The sequence below is a fragment of the Heliangelus exortis genome, chromosome 7 (genome assembly GCF_036169615.1).
Source record: "Heliangelus exortis chromosome 7, bHelExo1.hap1, whole genome shotgun sequence".
Lineage (NCBI taxonomy): Eukaryota > Metazoa > Chordata > Aves > Apodiformes > Trochilidae > Heliangelus > Heliangelus exortis.
Window position 1 is genome coordinate 21,125,181 of NC_092428.1, and position 17,962 is coordinate 21,143,142.

General features: G+C 46.4%; 2 protein-coding genes across 3 annotated transcripts in view; one reads left to right on the top strand and one right to left on the bottom strand.

Annotated features, from left to right (window-relative positions):
• The first annotated feature begins 2,402 nt into the window (after positions 1-2,402).
• Positions 2,403-5,937, top strand: LRIT2 (leucine rich repeat, Ig-like and transmembrane domains 2). The gene is made up of 3 exons (XM_071749290.1): positions 2,403-2,569; positions 2,962-3,743; positions 4,996-5,937. Exons 1-3 carry the CDS (start codon positions 2,460-2,462, stop codon positions 5,790-5,792), a joined length of 1,689 nt encoding a protein of 562 aa, XP_071605391.1. The 5' UTR covers positions 2,403-2,459; the 3' UTR covers positions 5,793-5,937.
• Positions 5,938-8,050: 2,113 nt separating this feature from the next.
• CDHR1 (cadherin related family member 1) overlaps positions 8,051-17,962 on the bottom strand; it is a 28,883-nt gene continuing 18,971 nt past the window's right edge. The window contains exons 15-17 of one of the 2 annotated variants that reach the window (XM_071749291.1): positions 16,209-16,437; positions 15,019-15,273; positions 8,051-10,088 (exon numbers count right to left, since the gene is read on the bottom strand). In XM_071749291.1, coding sequence (XP_071605392.1) covers positions 9,537-10,088; positions 15,019-15,273; positions 16,209-16,437 — 1,036 coding nt within the window. In that variant the 3' untranslated portion in view covers positions 8,051-9,536. The other variant, XM_071749292.1, reaches the window with a different exon arrangement.

The following is a 17,962-nucleotide window of genomic DNA, read 5'->3' on the forward strand; positions in this document are numbered from 1 at the left end:
CCATGGATGAGCAGACAATGTGTCAACGGAGATTTACTTTGGCAGCTCGGGTTTCAGACAGCTTGTTCTGCATTTTGGCTTTGGCCAGGATGCCACAAGGTATTAAAGAGCAGCTGAACTGTGCGGATATCTGCTGTCACAAAAGTGACCATTAAATTTACAGGCAGGCATAAACAGGGATGGATTTAAAAGGCAACAAAATTCCACTTCAGTACGGAACATAAACATAATGGCTGCAGCTAACACTTTGGGATTTTTTTTTCCCTTCTTTTTTTCTTCCTTTTCCTCCCTTTCAAGCAGTGGGTAGACTCTCTACCCGCTAATTAATCTGAATTTGATAAGTGACTGAACACTCGTTTGTCAGCTTAATACTGGACCTTCTGAACAGACTTGGAGTTTGGGAATATTAGGGAAATGGCCTCTAAAGCAGCTCTTTCAGCTGCTAAAAACAGCTGGAGCATTGGCCTACAGTACTGCCTGACAACATTCTTTAAAAAGCCAATTTTTGGCCTTGTAGAAGATAGGTGGGACTGGGAGTCTCAGTGTTCCAGGACCTCTAATGCTGATCATCATCAAAACATTGGTTTTCTTCAGCCTCTGCTGAGAGCTTTTCTTTCCCAGAAAAAAACCCACGTTTGCTCTGAGTCCCAGCTGTAGTCTAATAGTGTCATTAAGTTGTTTACTATTACATGGTAATAGCATCAGTTGTCATAAAAAAGTGTCAAATTATTAACTAATAATACTAGTGATCTATTAGTGAATCTTTCCATGGCAGACTACAGGAGAGGACAGAAGTCACTGGTGAGGGTGGTGTCTGTGTCCCCACAAGCCCATGCCAGTGCAGGGTGAGCATGGGGTCCTGAGGGATGATCCCAAAGGCCACATCTGGCATTGCAGCTGCTGGTGCCACTCCTGCAGGACGCTCACTCAGCCAGGCAGCCCCAGCTGATGGCTGTTCCTTTGCTGCTGGACCTACTCTGAAAGTGCACACAGAATGTTTGCCTTGGCCCATGGGGTCTGTTCTGGTGCCACACTCAGTGCAACAGCCACAGCTTCACCAAGAGATGTCCCCAGCAGCCACCACTGTCAGGTCAGGTGGGGGTTTTACAGCTGTAGCACCTGGCCAGCAGCTTTTCTCCTTCAGTCACAGCTTACTGACATGTTAAAATGTAGGACAGCGGTTGAAGCATCAAGTACTGACCTGTGAATCAATAATGAACATTGCAGTTTTAAAATAAATTTTTTAAAAAGCCTGTCTGCTGGTGGTTAGACACTGGGTATAGCGAGCAACCTCAGCCCCACTGCTCCCAGCCTGCAGCTTCTACAGGGCAGCAGTCACAGAGCAACTGGCCCCATCAGTTCATTTGGATAATTCACACTGAAACCCAAGTGCCTGTTAATTTCAAAGCTGCAGAATCAGTCCTGTAGGCTTACAGCATCTGCACTATTGCACACACCCAGACTGCCATGTATAGATGTAAGCCCTCACACTATAAATATTTTTCTATCCTGGTCCCACAGGTTAGAGGTTAAGCAGGTTCAGGCTAATCTTGATTTGTGACCCAGCTTCACGTGTACTGGCAGGGAGGTTAAGCCCTTTGGTGTAGGCAGCTGACTTCTGAGGGCTGTAATGAAACCCAGAAACACCAGAGGGCCCCAGGAGAACGCAGCACTGCTTGGAAATCATAACCAGAACCTGCTGCTTTGGATTAAAAAATCTAATTAAGAGACCAGTTACCCCAAATTCCTTATACAATTATTTAGACTGGCAGAAGGACAATCAGCACACGTCTTCCAGATGAAATCAGGGAACTTAAAATATTGAAATAGCACTGAAATCTTTTTATTTATACAAGAAAGATTAACTTAATAGCATGTAAAAATGGAAATAGCAAGGGGTTGAGGAGTTTCAATGGAAAAGCAGTGGCATACTTCTTATGCTTCTGTGATAGAGCAACTAAATTTGAGAAGGAGGGTTCTCACTGATGTTGTGAAATAGTACTCTGCAAAGACCTGGGGCAGGTTTTGGGGCCTTAGGGATCGTGCAAGGCAGCTCTATGCACTGCCAAATTACAGCTGTGAAGTCTATCCCTTACTGTGGGTTTCTGCCTTGATAAATGCCACTAAAATATAGGAGGATGAGACAGGCCCATTGGAATAATTAAAAAAAAAATCCTCACAATGTAAATTGGCCTGGACTGGGAAGAGAAATGCTATTGACTCCTTTATACTACCAACCAAAATCCTCCAGCTAAAGAATAAATGCCCAGAGTGGTCCCAGAGATGATTTTTAGCACTTTGACAGAGGCTATGAACAACACTACATGTCTTCTTTAGGGTTGGGTCCCCAGCAGGATTTATTTCTGCGTCAAGGAAGATTACACCTAATAGGATTTGCCTCTTGGAGGTTGTTGGCATGTTTGGTGCAAACTCTCCACAGTGCTTTCTTAAAGGAGAATATGGACCCTATTTGGCATATTTTTCTTCTTATTCTGGTCTTCCACAAGATAAACACAGCTGTTTCATCTTGTGTCACAGGATGCTCTTGTTCTCAAGACAGCTTTGGAAGGTAAGACTGCGAGTTGTTACCTTAGTTGTAGCACCAGTGAAGCAGCTCAGAGATTTCCAGTGTGTATTTGTTGATGTTGCAACACCAAAACCAAACAGATGGCCGTGGTGTGCTTCCTCTAACACTTGAATGGTACTAGCTTGAGCACAGAATAAGAATACTGCTATTTCCCTAAAATACTTAGGTGTGTTACGTATCAATTTTTATGACTTAATTATAAGTCTTTATGGCAAAATTTGGTGGAATAACTAACTGAAGGATGGATGTATGTCTTATGCATGCCCTGTATACAGTACAGAATAATTATTCAAGTGCTTGTAGCCCATATGGGGAACTGGTTTGTTACCCAAATACAGTGCATGACCTGGAGAATTTTCTGGTTTCCTCCTTAGGAGTTTGCTCTGCATGTCTACACCATTGAGGCAGATCCCTGCAAACATCCCTCAGGACATCCGGAAAATCAGGATAGAAAATTCTTACCTAACAGAATTGCCTCGAGGCTCTTTTGAGAACGTTAGTGCCTTGGACTATCTCTGGCTCAATTTTAACAACATCACAGTGATGCACATCAAGAGCCTGGAATATTTGCCAGCTCTGAAGGAGCTGCGCTTGCAAGGGAACAAATTAAGCTCGGTGCCATGGACAGCATTTCAAGACACTCCGGCTCTGAAAATCCTGGATCTGAAGCACAACCGGCTGGATGTCCTTCCAGAACACGCGCTCCGCTACCTGCCCAACCTGACCTATTTAGATCTATCCTCAAATCAGCTTACTGTTATATCCAAGGATGTCTTCTACAGCTGGCCCGTCTACCAGAGAAGCCAGAGGGTAGAGGGGCAGGCAGAACCTATTTCCAACGCCGTCCTGGCCCTTCATGACAACCCCTGGATCTGTGACTGTCGCCTGCGGGGATTTGTCCAGTTTATCAAGTCAGTTGGCCCACCTATTATTTTGATGAATTCCTATTTAACTTGCTCAAGCCCGAAATTCAGGTCAGGGAAATTTTTCCATGAAGTGGAACTCAACAGCTGCATGAAGCCCCTGACCTCAGCCCTTGACACCAACCTGACAGTCCCCGTGGGGCTGAATGTCACCCTGACCTGCTTTGTGCAAGCCAACCCTTCCCCAGTTGTCTGGTGGACCTATGCACTCAAACTTTTAAGGGCATTTAATGGTAAGCAACATTTTTTCTTCTTTTATTTTCATTAAAAGTTCAAGTTCTGCTTTTCTACTTACATTGGTCTTCAGGCTATCACAATCACTACACCAGCTCTGAGCCCCTCTGGAGCATCAAAGTTACTGTGATGGTAATAATCCAAATAATCTTAATCATCCTATGTGCCCAAGCACATCTGACCAGCTCAAGAGGAAATGCTTCATGCAGGATATCAAAGATGAAAGGAGCCCCACTTTTACACAATTATTTATCTGCAGATTTTCAGTAGTATTAATAGTACATCAGCCATACATAACTAACACATATGCATTATATCTTGACATGCATATATATTTACACTATACATTAGATACTCTATAAATATATAGAGTATATAATTCTCTATAGATTATATAATGTAGATTCTATACACACTCCAAAGAATTATATCTGTATGTACATGAGCATGTATGCACACAAACACACATACTTCTATGATTCTATACTATTCCCATAGGTTGTTCTCAAGAAATACCCACACAAACCACAAAATGCCACAGTGCTGTTGCCTGAGCCCATTCATGTTCTACAATCAAAATAGAGGTTTCCATTCTCCATAGCCTGGATTATTTTTATTGTAATACAAGGCCTTATCCTCTCCTCCTCCCCATCCAGCTTGGCTCTCACACTCACATTCTTCCTCACTGGTATTTTTACTAATAGCATTCAACTGGAGAGGTTGCTATTTTCACCAGGTAAGCTAATAACAGATACAGGCACTGCACAGGCTATGTGTGTCCCTAACAAACCAGCTAGCTAAATAAGATTGCATGAGCCCTTAATCCTGGTATTTGCTTTAATTGCATTGTTGTAGCAGCACTTGTGCATCCCTCCACAAGCAGGTGCTGACTTAATCACAGCCTGGCTTTTCCTGACAAGAGCCACCCCATCCTATTTGTGTAAATGACAGGTTGGTTCATATTGTTCTTAAACCACTGACAGCAAATGGCACATGGGCAGCTTGGCCTCGGCCCACAGCAGCACAGCCTCACTCCCTTCTTCCTGTGCTCAGGTGTCCCGGTGCATGTATTGCAGATTTATTTGGGTCAGATAATGCTTTGCTGACGAGCTCCGTGGGGTTCGGCACACTCCTGCACCCTTCTTCCTCTTTCCCTGGGCAGGGCAGGTTCCATCCCACACAGTCGGGGTTAGGCCAAGGGGATCCCAAGGTGGTTCTCTGTGCCTGCTGACAGCTCCCCTCTGCCCACAGTGTCCACCGAGCCCATCAGTGAGGAGACCGTTCGCTCAGAGCTGCTGATCCCGGCGGCACAGCCTGCAGATGCTGGCAACTACACCTGCACGGCTGCCAACTTCTTGGGCAACACTTCGGTGGCCATCAGCCTGCGTGTGGGGGCCCCGTCGGCATCTACCACCCATCCGGGCTGGGCTCCCATCGTCCCCGCTGAGCCGGGCGCCCACGTGGAAGTGCGCATCGCTAAGCAGACGGTGTACGGCATCACCCTGGAGTGGTTCGCGGCGGCGGCGGCGGCAGCGGAGCCGGGTGAGACCTGGTACACCCTCCTGGTGGGCCGCTACGATGCTGCCCAGAAGGACACCATCTACATCGGCCCAGGCATTAACACCTACTCGGTGACCGACCTGCTGCCTGCCACCAAGTACGAGGTCTGCGTGGCCGTGCGCAACCAGGCGCCCCGCAAGGGCCAGTGCATCGTCTTCGTCACGGGCAGCGACGTCAGCCAGATGGAGCAGCGGGAGAAGCTCATCCACATCATCGTCATCGTTTGCGCCATGGTGCTGGCAGTGCCCGCCGGCATGTACGCCTGCACCGCCGAGGCCCGCCCTGGCTGCCTGACCCGCTGCCTGCGCGCCTGTCCCCGCCGCCGCCGCGGGGACCGGGCCCAGGCTGCCGGCAGCAAGGAGAGCACTCTGGACAGCCTGCCCGCCGGCAGCGAGGACGGGCTCTGCCGCAGCCCCCGCCGGCCCCCAGCCCGGGAGGAGCCCGGCAAGGCCCGGCAGCCCCCCAGGAACAGCGCTGATCTCTATTAGCCCGGCCCCTGCCTGCCCCGCCGGCAGCACCGGACCGAGCGCCTCAGGCCGCGGCACCCGCTGCCGGTCCGGACCGACCACGCGAAGAGGGATCTGTGCTGCTGCGAGGAGTCGGGTCACGGCGGGGGACACGACCGGGATTTGCAGCGGGCTTGGGGAGCCCTGGGAATGGAGGAATGTGCGCCCGTGGGGGTGCGGCTGCACTGCTGCACCCCTTCCCGGGGCTGCTCCCACAGCACCCTCATACAGACACACAAGGAAAAAGACTTTAACGAAACCCCCGGCCCAACAGCGGTGCCAGTGGCAAAAAGCCAAAGGTCCCCTTGCTCACTCTCACAGGCGTGTCTTTATTTCTTTATTTATTTTTCCCAGCCCATTGTGTGGGTAAGGGGCGTGTTTGCACCTCTGCCGTGGGCCAGTGCCAGTGTCTGTGCATTGCCTGATGGAAACAGGACGGGAGCCAGGGCATGGCTGTGGTCATCACCAGCAACAAGAAATAGGTGGAAGATTTGGTGCACCTGATGGAGCTACTTTGTGTCGCTGGCTGAAAAGCTTTTAATTTTTGATCAGAGGTGTTGGTTCTGGTAGCGCAGGGGTTTTTTTGTTGGTTGGTTTGCTTTGCTCTGTGTTTTTTTTTTTTTTTTTTGGTTTGGTTTAGGTTTTTTTTTGTTTTGTTTTCTTTTTTATGCTCCAGTTTATGGTTTACACAGCCCTAAGAGATTCACAGCCTCTGTTGCACCACAGGGAGAGTGTGACCCCTTATGGAAAAACCACCACAATGTAGCTGCAGCACAGATTTCAGGTTGAATTGTTCTGGGTTTGGGGTTTTTCTCTGTGCTAGGGAGAAGAGGAAGGCCTTTTGCGTGTGTCCAGATGTATCTTAGAGGGCCATTGGAGTTACACATGTGCACACGCACACGCCTGCTCTCTCACACTAGCACACACAGAGCCACCCAACACCTATTGCCACACAAGTTTTCTTTTGATATATTCTCTTTTTAAGTTAAGAACAGGAGCTGGTGAAAAACAAAGTCAGACTTTTTTCAGGCAAACACTCAGCTGCTCTTTCCCCTTCCCCACCATTTGTCTCTGTGGCTGAGGAGTGACGCAGGGGCTTGGTTGATGGGGGTGCTCAGCCTGAAGCAGGTGGTGGGACAAGCAGCTGGGGCCCAGGGGGCAGTGGAGCTGGGGTTTGGGAGTCAAAGGTGCAAGCCAGGCACCTTCCCCAAATCTACATGGGCCAGCTGCCCATCCTGCTGCTCTGAAACCAAAGCTTGCCTCCTTTCTGGAGGAAAAAAAAAACCAAAACACACATATAAAAGCAACCAGCCCCCACTCTTGGAACAGGGTGTGAGAACACCTGACTGACTTTTTTTTTTGCCTCATGCTTTCCAGCACAACCAAAGCATGTGGCTGCTAGACTCAGAAAACTAGAGTAGAAACCTCAGCTGTAAGCAGAGATAAAGCCTAACGTGAGCTTTAGTAGGTGGCAGTTTGGCTTTCTAGTTGTGTTCCGGTTTTTGCTTTGTGTTTTCTATGCTGTTTCTCCTCAGGCCTCACATTTCCTCCTCTAACACAGTCTTTTGCTGTAATTTCCTGCAGAGCTTTTGAACAGAGTTCTGCTTTGTCACTGCTGACTCTCAGTGTTATACTTCAAGAGACTTCCTAGTCTTGTCAGTCTTTTAGTGTTAAAATAAACACAAACAATTTTCAGAATATGCAGATATCCTCTGCTTCATTTCTGCTTCTTTACAGCTACAAATTGCATAGAAATCTGAATGCCATGGAGATGGGGGTTTGGCTACAGGGATGGGGAGTGCCAGGCAGTTGCAACACGTGTGATGGGAGCTCTGGAGCACTGAGAAAGGGGCAGAAGCAGCCTGACCAAGCAGAGAGACAAGTGTCCTGGAGAAAGCCCTGGGGATACTGTGCATGTGGGGTCAGGCACAAGCTGACAGTTGCTGAGGATCAGCATGAGGTGGAGTGAAAAGCAAACCAGTGCCTGTAACAACAGACCTCCTCCCACCCCAGTCACCACAGAGGAGCAATGGTGAGCTGTAGAGACTGTGGAGAGAGCTCCTGAAGCACAGCCAGGTGACAGCCAGGGGAAGCCTACACCCAGTGCTAGGTGTAGAAAGTTGATAGTGAATCATGTACCCACTGAGTGTTGGATGTGCGTGTCCGTGGGGTCACATAAAAAGCAATGACGAGGCAGTTACCAGCAGAAGCATTCCATGCACAGAAGTACACTTTGCAGGTTTTGTTTTTTGTTTTTTTTTTAATTTATAAACCCCCTCCCCAAAACTGAAATACAGAGTAACTGGATAAAAGTCTTACACATAGTAATAAAATATCTTTCTCCCTCATAAAATTAAGACTATAAACCTGTAATTCCTGTTAAACCTCACTTAACTGAATGGTCTTTATAGGCTTTCCTCTTGGGAGATTGAACACTGAATACTGGCTTCAACACAACATTGGGAAAAGAGTAGTAGAAGGAATAAATCACCAGCTTTTGGTGCACACAGAACCTGGTGGGGACACAACCAGCAGAAGGCTCGTGCTCACACAGGGCACTGCGGGGGCTGCATGTCCCCTCCCTCATGCTGGCTCATGGCTAAAGGACCAGGGGACCTGACCATACATGACACAACAGGGCTGCCAGGAGAAGTGATGAAATACATTCCCTGACACCTCCTGCTAGCTGTGTAGAAAATGAAATGATCTTTCCAGACACCTCCCTGACTGACATATGCAATTTCCCAGCACTTGTCTGCATTTTTCACTTCTCATTTTTCACCAGGTTTTACCATGTCCTCCCTGCTGCTGTAGTCACAGCTTTATCCTGATGGCCCCCCCCTCCTCCTTAGGGGACAGGGTGTTGGAAGGCAGCAGTGTCAAGCAGGCATCAGTATCACACTTCTGCACTTGAATCTGACTCAAGTTGGTCTGGGGACAGCTGAAGTGTCCCTCCTGTCCTCTGAATAAGCAGGCATGTCCAGGGCACAAGCAAAGTGTGGCAACGTGTCAATGTACTCTGCTAAAGCTCTGCATAAGCTTCAGGAAAATTAACTTCTCCAAGCCTGCCAACTTAGCTTTTGGGAATGAAGGTGCTCAGACCATGAGCACATTGCTCTACCAACTGTTGCAAAGGGCATTGTGCCCTGAGGACAGCAGCTGCCTCCTAGGAGAGCAGGGACCAGCTACACACAGCCTCTTGCAGCCTTCAGGGTCACTGCTGTAGGAGACCTCTATGTCAGCTCAGTGCTGGTGTCGCAGCCAGGCCAAAGTCTTCAAAAGTGGATCTGGGATTTGATGTGAGGTGCTTTTGGACCACTCAAACCCAACTACCAGACCAGGTGAGAAGTGTCATCCACCAGCACCCTGGCTGCAGAGGGCCTTCTTTGAATACCAGGACTTTGAGTAGGGACCTCCAAAGAGGGGGGCAGTCCAAATCCCCTGTCATCTGGGGAGACCGTGGCCAAAGTGAGGGTACTCAGCACCCCAGTCAGACAGATGCAGGGAGGGACCAGCAATGGGACATGAGCTGAAGGAACTGCAGTTGAGCTGAAGGAACTGGACGTGGAATGCAGTGCTTGCTATGGGTGGTGTAACTCTGTAGAACGTAATACTTGCAGAAGGTGAAGGATGGCTATCACAGTGAGAAGCTGTCAGGGTGCTGACAGACATTGGGAAGACCACAGCACAGCCACAATTCACAATCTCTGGGGTCGCTGAGAGTACTTAGATTTGGTGCTCACCAGTAGCTCTGTTCCTCATCTCAAACTTCATCTTGAGCTCTGACACGAGGGCACTGTGCGTGCTGCCATTATGACCTTTCTTCTTCTGCTTGTTTATAAACTTGGGGGTGAGGGAGCCAGATACAGTTGGCACCCGCCACGCTGGAGCATCCACAGGGGGAGCCAGGGCAGGGGGAGGCGGGGGCAAGGGGGCAGCTGGCGGCACGGGGGCGACCTGGATGTTGTTGTTGCTGTTTTCGTTGTGCAGACTCTTGGCATCATCCTCCACGACAAACTTCTCCGCAGCACTGCTGGGCCTCTTGAACTTCAGCCACTCCATCCTGACCGTCCGGGTTGGTGGGATCTGTCTCTTTTTAATGATCCTTCTCACCGGCATGATTTTGTTGGACCGCTTATTGCGCCAGAACATGGCAGTAGAGATCATGATAGTTATCAGCACCATTATGCCCATGACACCAGCTAGCACTCCTAAGGCTTTCATGGGGTTATCTTTAGTTTGCATCAAAAAGGCGGCCATAGGCCCTTTGTGAAGAGTCTGTAAAAGAGTACAAAGAAAACACATGACTTACTCTGTGGGACAGACAGTGACCCGGAAATTTCATTTGTCCAAAATATGTAACAAGTAGGGTTGACTGAAGGAAGTTGTCTCTAAAAAAAAAAAAAAAAAAAGATTTTGGAGTCAAAGAGCCCCTCCAGGTTTGGAGAAATTGTCTGGAGCAGGGAACTAGGAAAGCATTACAGTATTTTGAGAGGGACAACTGCCAAACACAAAAGCTTAAAGTACTACTGCCAAATTAGGAGGGATTTCTGTGTGTCACCAGACTGCTTAACTTGTAAGTACTGAGCACTGAAACAATTGGCTCCAGGATCTGCAGCTGTACTGCTGTACTACATTTCAATGTTAATTTCCTATGAATAATAGTACTGAACCCAAACAGAAGTTTAAGAGTAGAAAATGATCTTTCAAAAACAGTTGCAGGTGATACGGTGATGCAGTTTATAGGACTATGACTGAGTATGGCATTAAGAAGCTTATGAGAAAACTTCATAAAATTACAGTGTTCAAATAGGTGTTAGCAGGTAGGTACTGCATTCTGTTTTCAAGTACTCTTTTACAGACGTAACAAAACTCTTTGAGGTAGGGGACATGAGCAGCACTAAAGAGATTTGTTTTCAGAAATAAAATAAATAAGCAAGACCATGAGCTACATATGGCATATTAAGGACAAATGAATGGCCAGTTCACGTTGCAGCTTAGCACACTGAACGTCTCGGAGGTCCCCGTATAATTTTGCGAATTTTGCCCTGCGGGTGGAGCTTGGATCTTTTCACACTTTTCCAGTACATGATGGTGGAGATCACCATTGTTACAGAAATGGTGGAAAGGACGCCACTCGTGCAAATTCCAAATATCGTCCATGGACGCTTCTTGAGGCCTAAAATATAGGATTTTACCCTGGACTTGATCTGGAAATATCAAAAATAAGAGAAATCATCAGCCCTCATATACTTATATTTGAAAGAGGCCAGTAGTTATTAAAAGTACAGCTAGGTAACTAGGGTAAAGTGTTTACAGGAGAGAGAGCATGTAGAATAAAGGGAGCTAAGTGCTGAGCAAGGCACATGAGAGGAGACAGTTGCAGAGACATTGAACTGAATCCAGAAACACAAAAAGTTAAGCAGCAAGTATAGATGCCTGATCAGTCCAGAAATAAAGGGCAGCAGTGCAGCACACGTCATCCTTACTCATGGCATCGTAGTCCCCCCATGGGCTACATTTCCAAGAGAAGTTGGCAATGCATACAGGTTCCTGCAAGGAAGGACAGTGGTGGTGTGCAAGGCCATGAGATTCTGCAGAAATGGTAGAACCACAGGTTTGTTTATTAGTTGGACATAATGCTACCTGTGGCTGTGGAGAGACAAGGGTTGTCCACCATGCCTGACTCTTCTGGCCTCAGATCCACGAGGCAATCACAACCCAAACTTTGCACGTCCAGTAACATGTTCTTGGCATTTTATTTAGTGGTCTGAGCTCCCAGCTTTCAGTCAATGGGCAAAAAAAGGACCCCTCCAGAGTAGTAGTCATCACATGCTAAAATAAGTATCCAAGAAAGTGAGTAAAGGAACCTTGTGACTACTTCCTTGAACCTCTGACTTTTAGACATTTAAAGTGAGATCAGATGGATTTCCCTGTGTGACTACTCTAAGCTCGGATGCCTGAAAAGGAAGAATAACTTACAAACAAGCTCTGGAACAGCATAACCATAACCAGCCTGAAAAGAGATTATGTCTGTGCATTTGTCACTGAAAAGCTCTGCAATCCTGTGTGTGTGCTGACTGTGGCCCAGTCAATTAACACAGTCTGAGAGTGGTTTGAACACCTCCTGGCAGAAAAAGTCTGGGAGCATTTGACACCTAAGCTTTGTATCTGAGCACTACCCAACACATTCAGAACACCTTCAAGCCATTGTATCGATCACCAACAGAGCCTCAGACCTGGGTGAGCAAATAGTGCTAGTTAGTAATTTATTTAGCTGTTGTTGATTCAGGCATGCTACACTTTGAAGAGTACTGATTTTTGCCTGTGCTAGCAAGACAAATGCAGATACAGGATCAAATGAAAGCTGAGGTGTGAAGCACTCTCATATCTCTGTGGGTCAAAACCTGGAAATAACGCTCTCTTTTGTAAAAGCCTGGCTGAAGGCAAGGACTGCCTGATGGTGCCAAAGCACACTAGGTTTGCCCCCTAAACACATTTTTGCCTGCAAGAAGCCCACACGGTGTGCATTGAGCTGAGACATGAGCCATTCCACGTTACACAGGGATGGTCAGATTTGCTTCAGAAATAGCTCCTCATCCGAGGCAGAACAGAAGCTGCTCCCCAGTGCTTATCCCAAAGAGCAGTGCTATCACCACACGTGAAATCTGCATTTACAAACATGAGCGTGGGGAAAGACTTCTCAAACAAAACCACTATTTTTTTTCAAGGTCCATGTAACTGTTGGAAGAAGAGGCTAACTGCTCTGAAAAGGCAGCAAAAAATGTTTACTACCACCAGAAACCACTATTCCCATGGCTGATTTTAGTATGAGAGGAGGAGGTATCAATATTAATTCACAGACTGTGTTTGTCAAACACTGAGTCTAAAACTGAGACTCAACAGCTATATTTAGAAGTCTAAATGAGTGTCCAAAGCTATTAAGAACCACAGATTATGTTTTCTAAACATGGATTTAAGCCTCAGTCCATGAAGAGGTGTAAATAAACGCCTCCCTATGTTTGCAGAATGTCACTGTATTCATGAAGAGGCAGAGGGATCCCTCCCCCCCCAATCAGGCCAAACTTCAGGGTCAGGAATGAGAATCAGCTTTCCATTAAAATCTCAGGCAGCAGGAATAAAATTCTGAATGAGACATAAGGGTGAAAAAAAGAGTGGCTTCTTCAGCATATGTTTCTTATTCTGTTGGAAAAGGGTAGGAAATTAACAGACACCACTCAATACCAATTTCCATAAAATCAGACTCAGTTAAATTAAAAGTCTTCTGGGAATTTTTTGTCACTGTATTAATCCAAGTGCGAAAGGTCCTTTTGATGCTCAATACTGCTGAACTTAGCCAGGAGGCACCTAGCTCAAAGGGCACAGCCTTTTGCTAATTGCAACAGTAAATGTTATTCAGAAAATACGCCTGTTTAATTACTTGGGGTGATTAACACTGCAGTAAATCACCTCTACAGAATGAACGAAAATATATCCTCCTTATCCACAATATGTAATATATAAATGCCCACCAAACAGCTAACCCAAAAGTATTTTGTACAGATGGAGCAAAGAGCTGAAATGCACATTTGTAACACTCTCCAAGAGTGATTGTGTCTGCACTCTTCACAAGGAGTGGGCAGTGCCTGTGCTGTCCCTGAGACACTGGGACTGGCCAAGGGCCACTGTAACCCCCCCTTTGTGTACAAGGGATTGCACACTGGCCCTGCACCTCACTCAAAAGGAATCTGACACTTGAGTGGTTTTTTTGCACAATATGCTGCTCTTGAAAAATAATGCAAGTGAACTGCAAGAGATGGAAGAAGTAATGGAGAAAGAGGCAGAACCTTTTGAGGGATGTAACGTGAGGTTAGCAGTGCAGGTCCTGCACAAGAGTCCTACTCAAATGAAGAAAGAAGATGCTGTTGCTTTCTTGGGATCTGTGTTGAGACTTGTCATACAGAAGGACATGGGAAAGATGGGAATAACTGTCTGAGAGGAATCCATGCTTTCACAGCCCTGTTTTCCTTTATACTTCATCAGGAGGGGGCTCCTCACTTTGTACCTAAACTGTACCCCTGGAGGGGGAGAAAAAAAGCAGAGGGAGGACTTCATAGGAGAAATCTGCCACGGTGTGCTAACATTGCTTCAGGCACTAGAAGGAAATTCAGGAAAGTTTTTATCCCAAAGTACTGGCTGCTCTTGTCTTGGTTCCAGATCTGGTCCATCAGCCAGTCCAGGGACACATGCTCTTGCACAGCAAGGATGTGTGGGCACCCACCATCCCCTCATCATGCCTCAGCCCTGTACCTGAGCCCCACATGCTGAGAGAGGTCCCCAGCTCACCCAGGAGGCAAGGGACAGCTGGAGGCTGGGGGCAGGGGCAGTGCCTGAGGCCACCTGGTGCCAGGCACTCTGAAAGTCACAGCCTGAGAAAGCCCTGTAAGCAAGGCAGGATGGCTGGTGCTCCCACTGTTGTTGTGGGTAGCAATTCTTATTTGAAAAAAACCCGTCCGAACTTAGGGTTTTCATGGTAAATCAAATGTTAAGCAGTTAATTTTCTTCATATCAGCAAAGATGGCTAAATCTCCAGATTTATCACAGAGACCCAGGAGAGGTCACTGTGACACTGTGTACAACCACTATCATATAAATAAATCCACCTGGGAAGGCGTATCAGCAGAAACAGAGAAAACAGAGACTGTAGTAGATAAAGGAACAGTGGGTGAATTCTGACCAAAAAAAACCTGAGGCAGGTAGGTGCTGCCTGTAAGAAGAGCTTTGCACCTTTGCCCAGTATTTGTACGGTCCAGAGACTGTCAGGATAATAATGTGTTTCTCACCTACTTTAAAGCTCATTTCCTCCCTGCTGGCACCGACTTAAAGGCATGGCAGGTACAATAAATAAGAATCATATAGGTGCTGCTCATAATAAATCACTTCTGCTTATTTGGGTGATGTAGAAGTTGTACAAAGAGGCAACTTTCAACCTATGTGTGCTGTCCTTAAGAGTCTTGTCCCTCGAGTAACAATGTTGCATCTATCAAACACATCCAAATTTCTATATAATTTACACCATTTCTAGCAAGTTTTCTCAGTTTTCCTGTGTCACTTATGTTGACTTCCAACTTTCCACTCAGTAGTGACTACTCTGTGGTGCCTCTCAATGATCATCTCACAGAAGGATTTTTCTACAGTGTTTTCTTACCTCTTCTGTGATATCAATCTTCAGAACTGCTGTGGTACTGAAGGATGGGGAGCCACGGTCTTTGGCCTGCACCACCAGTGACCATATGCAGTCTTTGTTATTAGTGATGTTGTGGATGATGTCCAGGGAACGGATGTAGGATTTCAGCTTGATTTCCCCAGTGCTTTGGTCTATATCAAACACATTGGCTGGATCTGCTTGCATGATGGAATAATCCACAATGTTGTTGGGTTCTTCTGCATCTTGGTCTATAGCCTGATAGGGGAAGTGTAAAGAAAAATGATGTTAGTGTTTCTATTTTTGCCTGAAGGCAAAACTCTAAAAGTTTCTAGGCATTCACTTCCAATAACACAGATGCTGTCAGATGACTGAGGTGTTTTTGCATCATCCTGGAAGCAATTAATTTCCTTTTTCTGGTATCAGCTGTTCTACATTTTTCTAGTGAAAACCAGTAGGTTATTTTTGTATAAGTGATTTCTATGTGAGATTAAACAAAATCAGAGAGAAAAACTGAACAGAATCTACATTCTACAGGCAAATAGTCCACCGCTGGGGATTTTCTCATACTGGGTGATGGATAAGTGGGAAGTGAGGAGAGAACACTGGGATTAGCTTGACAGTATAAACTCTAGTTGCCTTAATTTTTATTTTGTGGTATTCTACTGGCATTAGGTGCTCTGTAATCAGGCTTCACCCAGACGTGTAACACAGGATGTTCTGCTCCTTTGCCTGCAAATTATTACTACATTTTTTTTTACCACCTGTTGCACACAGGATCAATGAAAACAGTTATGCAAAGCTAAGTGACAGAAGTTGTGTGGTTGAGCACAAATGTGGCAGGAAGGTTGAATATTTGAAACCCTGTATTTTCATTACATCATTCATTACAAGCTCATCTTATTTGAGCTTGCTATGATCACTGTGTATTTCAGGATCCTCCACCAACTGATGCTGCAAACTGTAACAGAACTTTATCTTTTCCCTATATAATATAGTTCTTCTTCTCAGAAGCCTGTAAATACTATCACTCCATGCTTTAATCCATTCGTTACAGACAAAGGGAAGTGCAAAATAAAACCCAAGGAAAAACCTGTTTTCAGGCATTTGTCATGATCCCCTGAGGAATAAACAGCAGAGCTGGGGGTTTGTCCAAAGCACTTTGCCTCCTGACACACTGTGTTGCCTCTCACCTCTATCTTCACCGGGGACCCAATGATCATTGTCTTTTCCTGGATGTTCTCATTGAACTCTGGGGAGTGGTCATTGACATCTAGCACAGTGATAAACACTTCAGCCAAGCTGTATTTCCCATCTGTGTCTTCTGCCTTCACGTAGAAACTGTACTTGGAGTTCACTTCAGCATCTAACACAGCCCATGGCTGGGTGTAAATTATACCTGTTGATGGGTGAATTAAAAACCTGGAAAAGAAGCATGGAAAGAGTTGTGGTGGTTTTTTGCCCTAAAGAAACTTTAGGCTTGAAAATCAGAGAACTATTGGGTTTTTTTTTTTCTTTTTTAATTTTTTTCCTACCTATTGTACATTTTACCTGCATTTTCTGTGAAAACAGTTATCAATAAATACCCAGGGGGATGGACTTCTCACAGAGTGATTTCTGTGTGTTACAATGTAAAGGAACTGCATATTTTTTTTTTTTCAGGTTAAAGTACAATATAATAGTTTCTGACATGCCTAGATTAAGATTGATTAATATTGTCTCAGTAGCTAAGGGAAGCATGCTGCGTATCATATTTAAGCTCTTTGTTTCCCAGAATGGGTAAGAAAAATGGCTGCTCTCAAATCCCCCAAAGTGCAGGATAATTTATTTCCTCAAAAAATGAACACTTTTCCACACACTGACACTAGGATGGACTGGGTGTTCTTGTGCAGATTCATCTGTAGCACGTTAAATTCTGCACACTTGTAATTACTGAGACGCTGCCAAAAGTTTCAGCCAAACTCTTGCATTTATAGAGAAGTCACCAATCCAGTGTCTTCTCAAAATGAACAGTGTGGGCTCCAAGGATTTTTAACAGGATAACAAAATGCATTCTCTGTCCCAGCTGGGGCACAACAGAAAATGATTATAAAAGGGGCACTTAACTACCTAGAATCTTCATTTGCTTTCATTACCCTGTTAAACTAAAATACAGTGTAGAGAGAACCACAAGTCCTTAGGTGTCGCCGATAATGAACTGGGAGCTTAGGCCCAGCTGTGCCCAATAATTAGGGCCTGCCCCAGCCGGAAATGGGTGGGGCTGAAGGGCAAAATAAAAGGCATGCTCCCAGAAGCAGAGGAAGACAAGAGATGAAGACGCCTGAGGAGAGGGATGACAAGAGAGCTCCGGAGAAGAGCCGTGTCCCCGAGAGAAGGGCTCGTCGCAACATCTGGTGGAGAATGCGGGCAACAACAGCAGCCGTGAATGCTGAGGTAATATAAAGAGCTCTACACGACCACGTTGGTTGCGGGAAGCTCTACAAAGCCAGGCTTAAATGCGGAAGGCGAGATAAAGAGCTTCGAAATATGCAACCACGTCAGATGGAGCCACTACGTTGGTGCGGGACGCTCTATAAAGAGCTCCAAAAACGCAACCACGAGAAAAGCTTCACAAGGCTAAGCTTAAATGCTGTAGGCGGCGTGTAGAGCTCGGAATAGAAGCCCAGCACGACAAGATACAACAGCCCGGAATGACGAGCCAGGCAGGAGAGAAGAGTGAGGCTCGAAAGGCGCAGCGAGTTGGCGTGTGGAACTCAAACCCAAGGAATGCTGAAGCTGAAGCAGAGCTCTGAGTGCGCATCAAGTCAGTGCGGTCCTGAAACGGAGCCTCCCAGGGACACGCGATAGTGCGGTCCTGAAATGGAGCCCCCAGGGACACGCGACAGTGCGGTCCTGAAACGGAGCCTCCCAGGGACACGCGACGCGGTCCTGAAATGGAGCCCCCAGG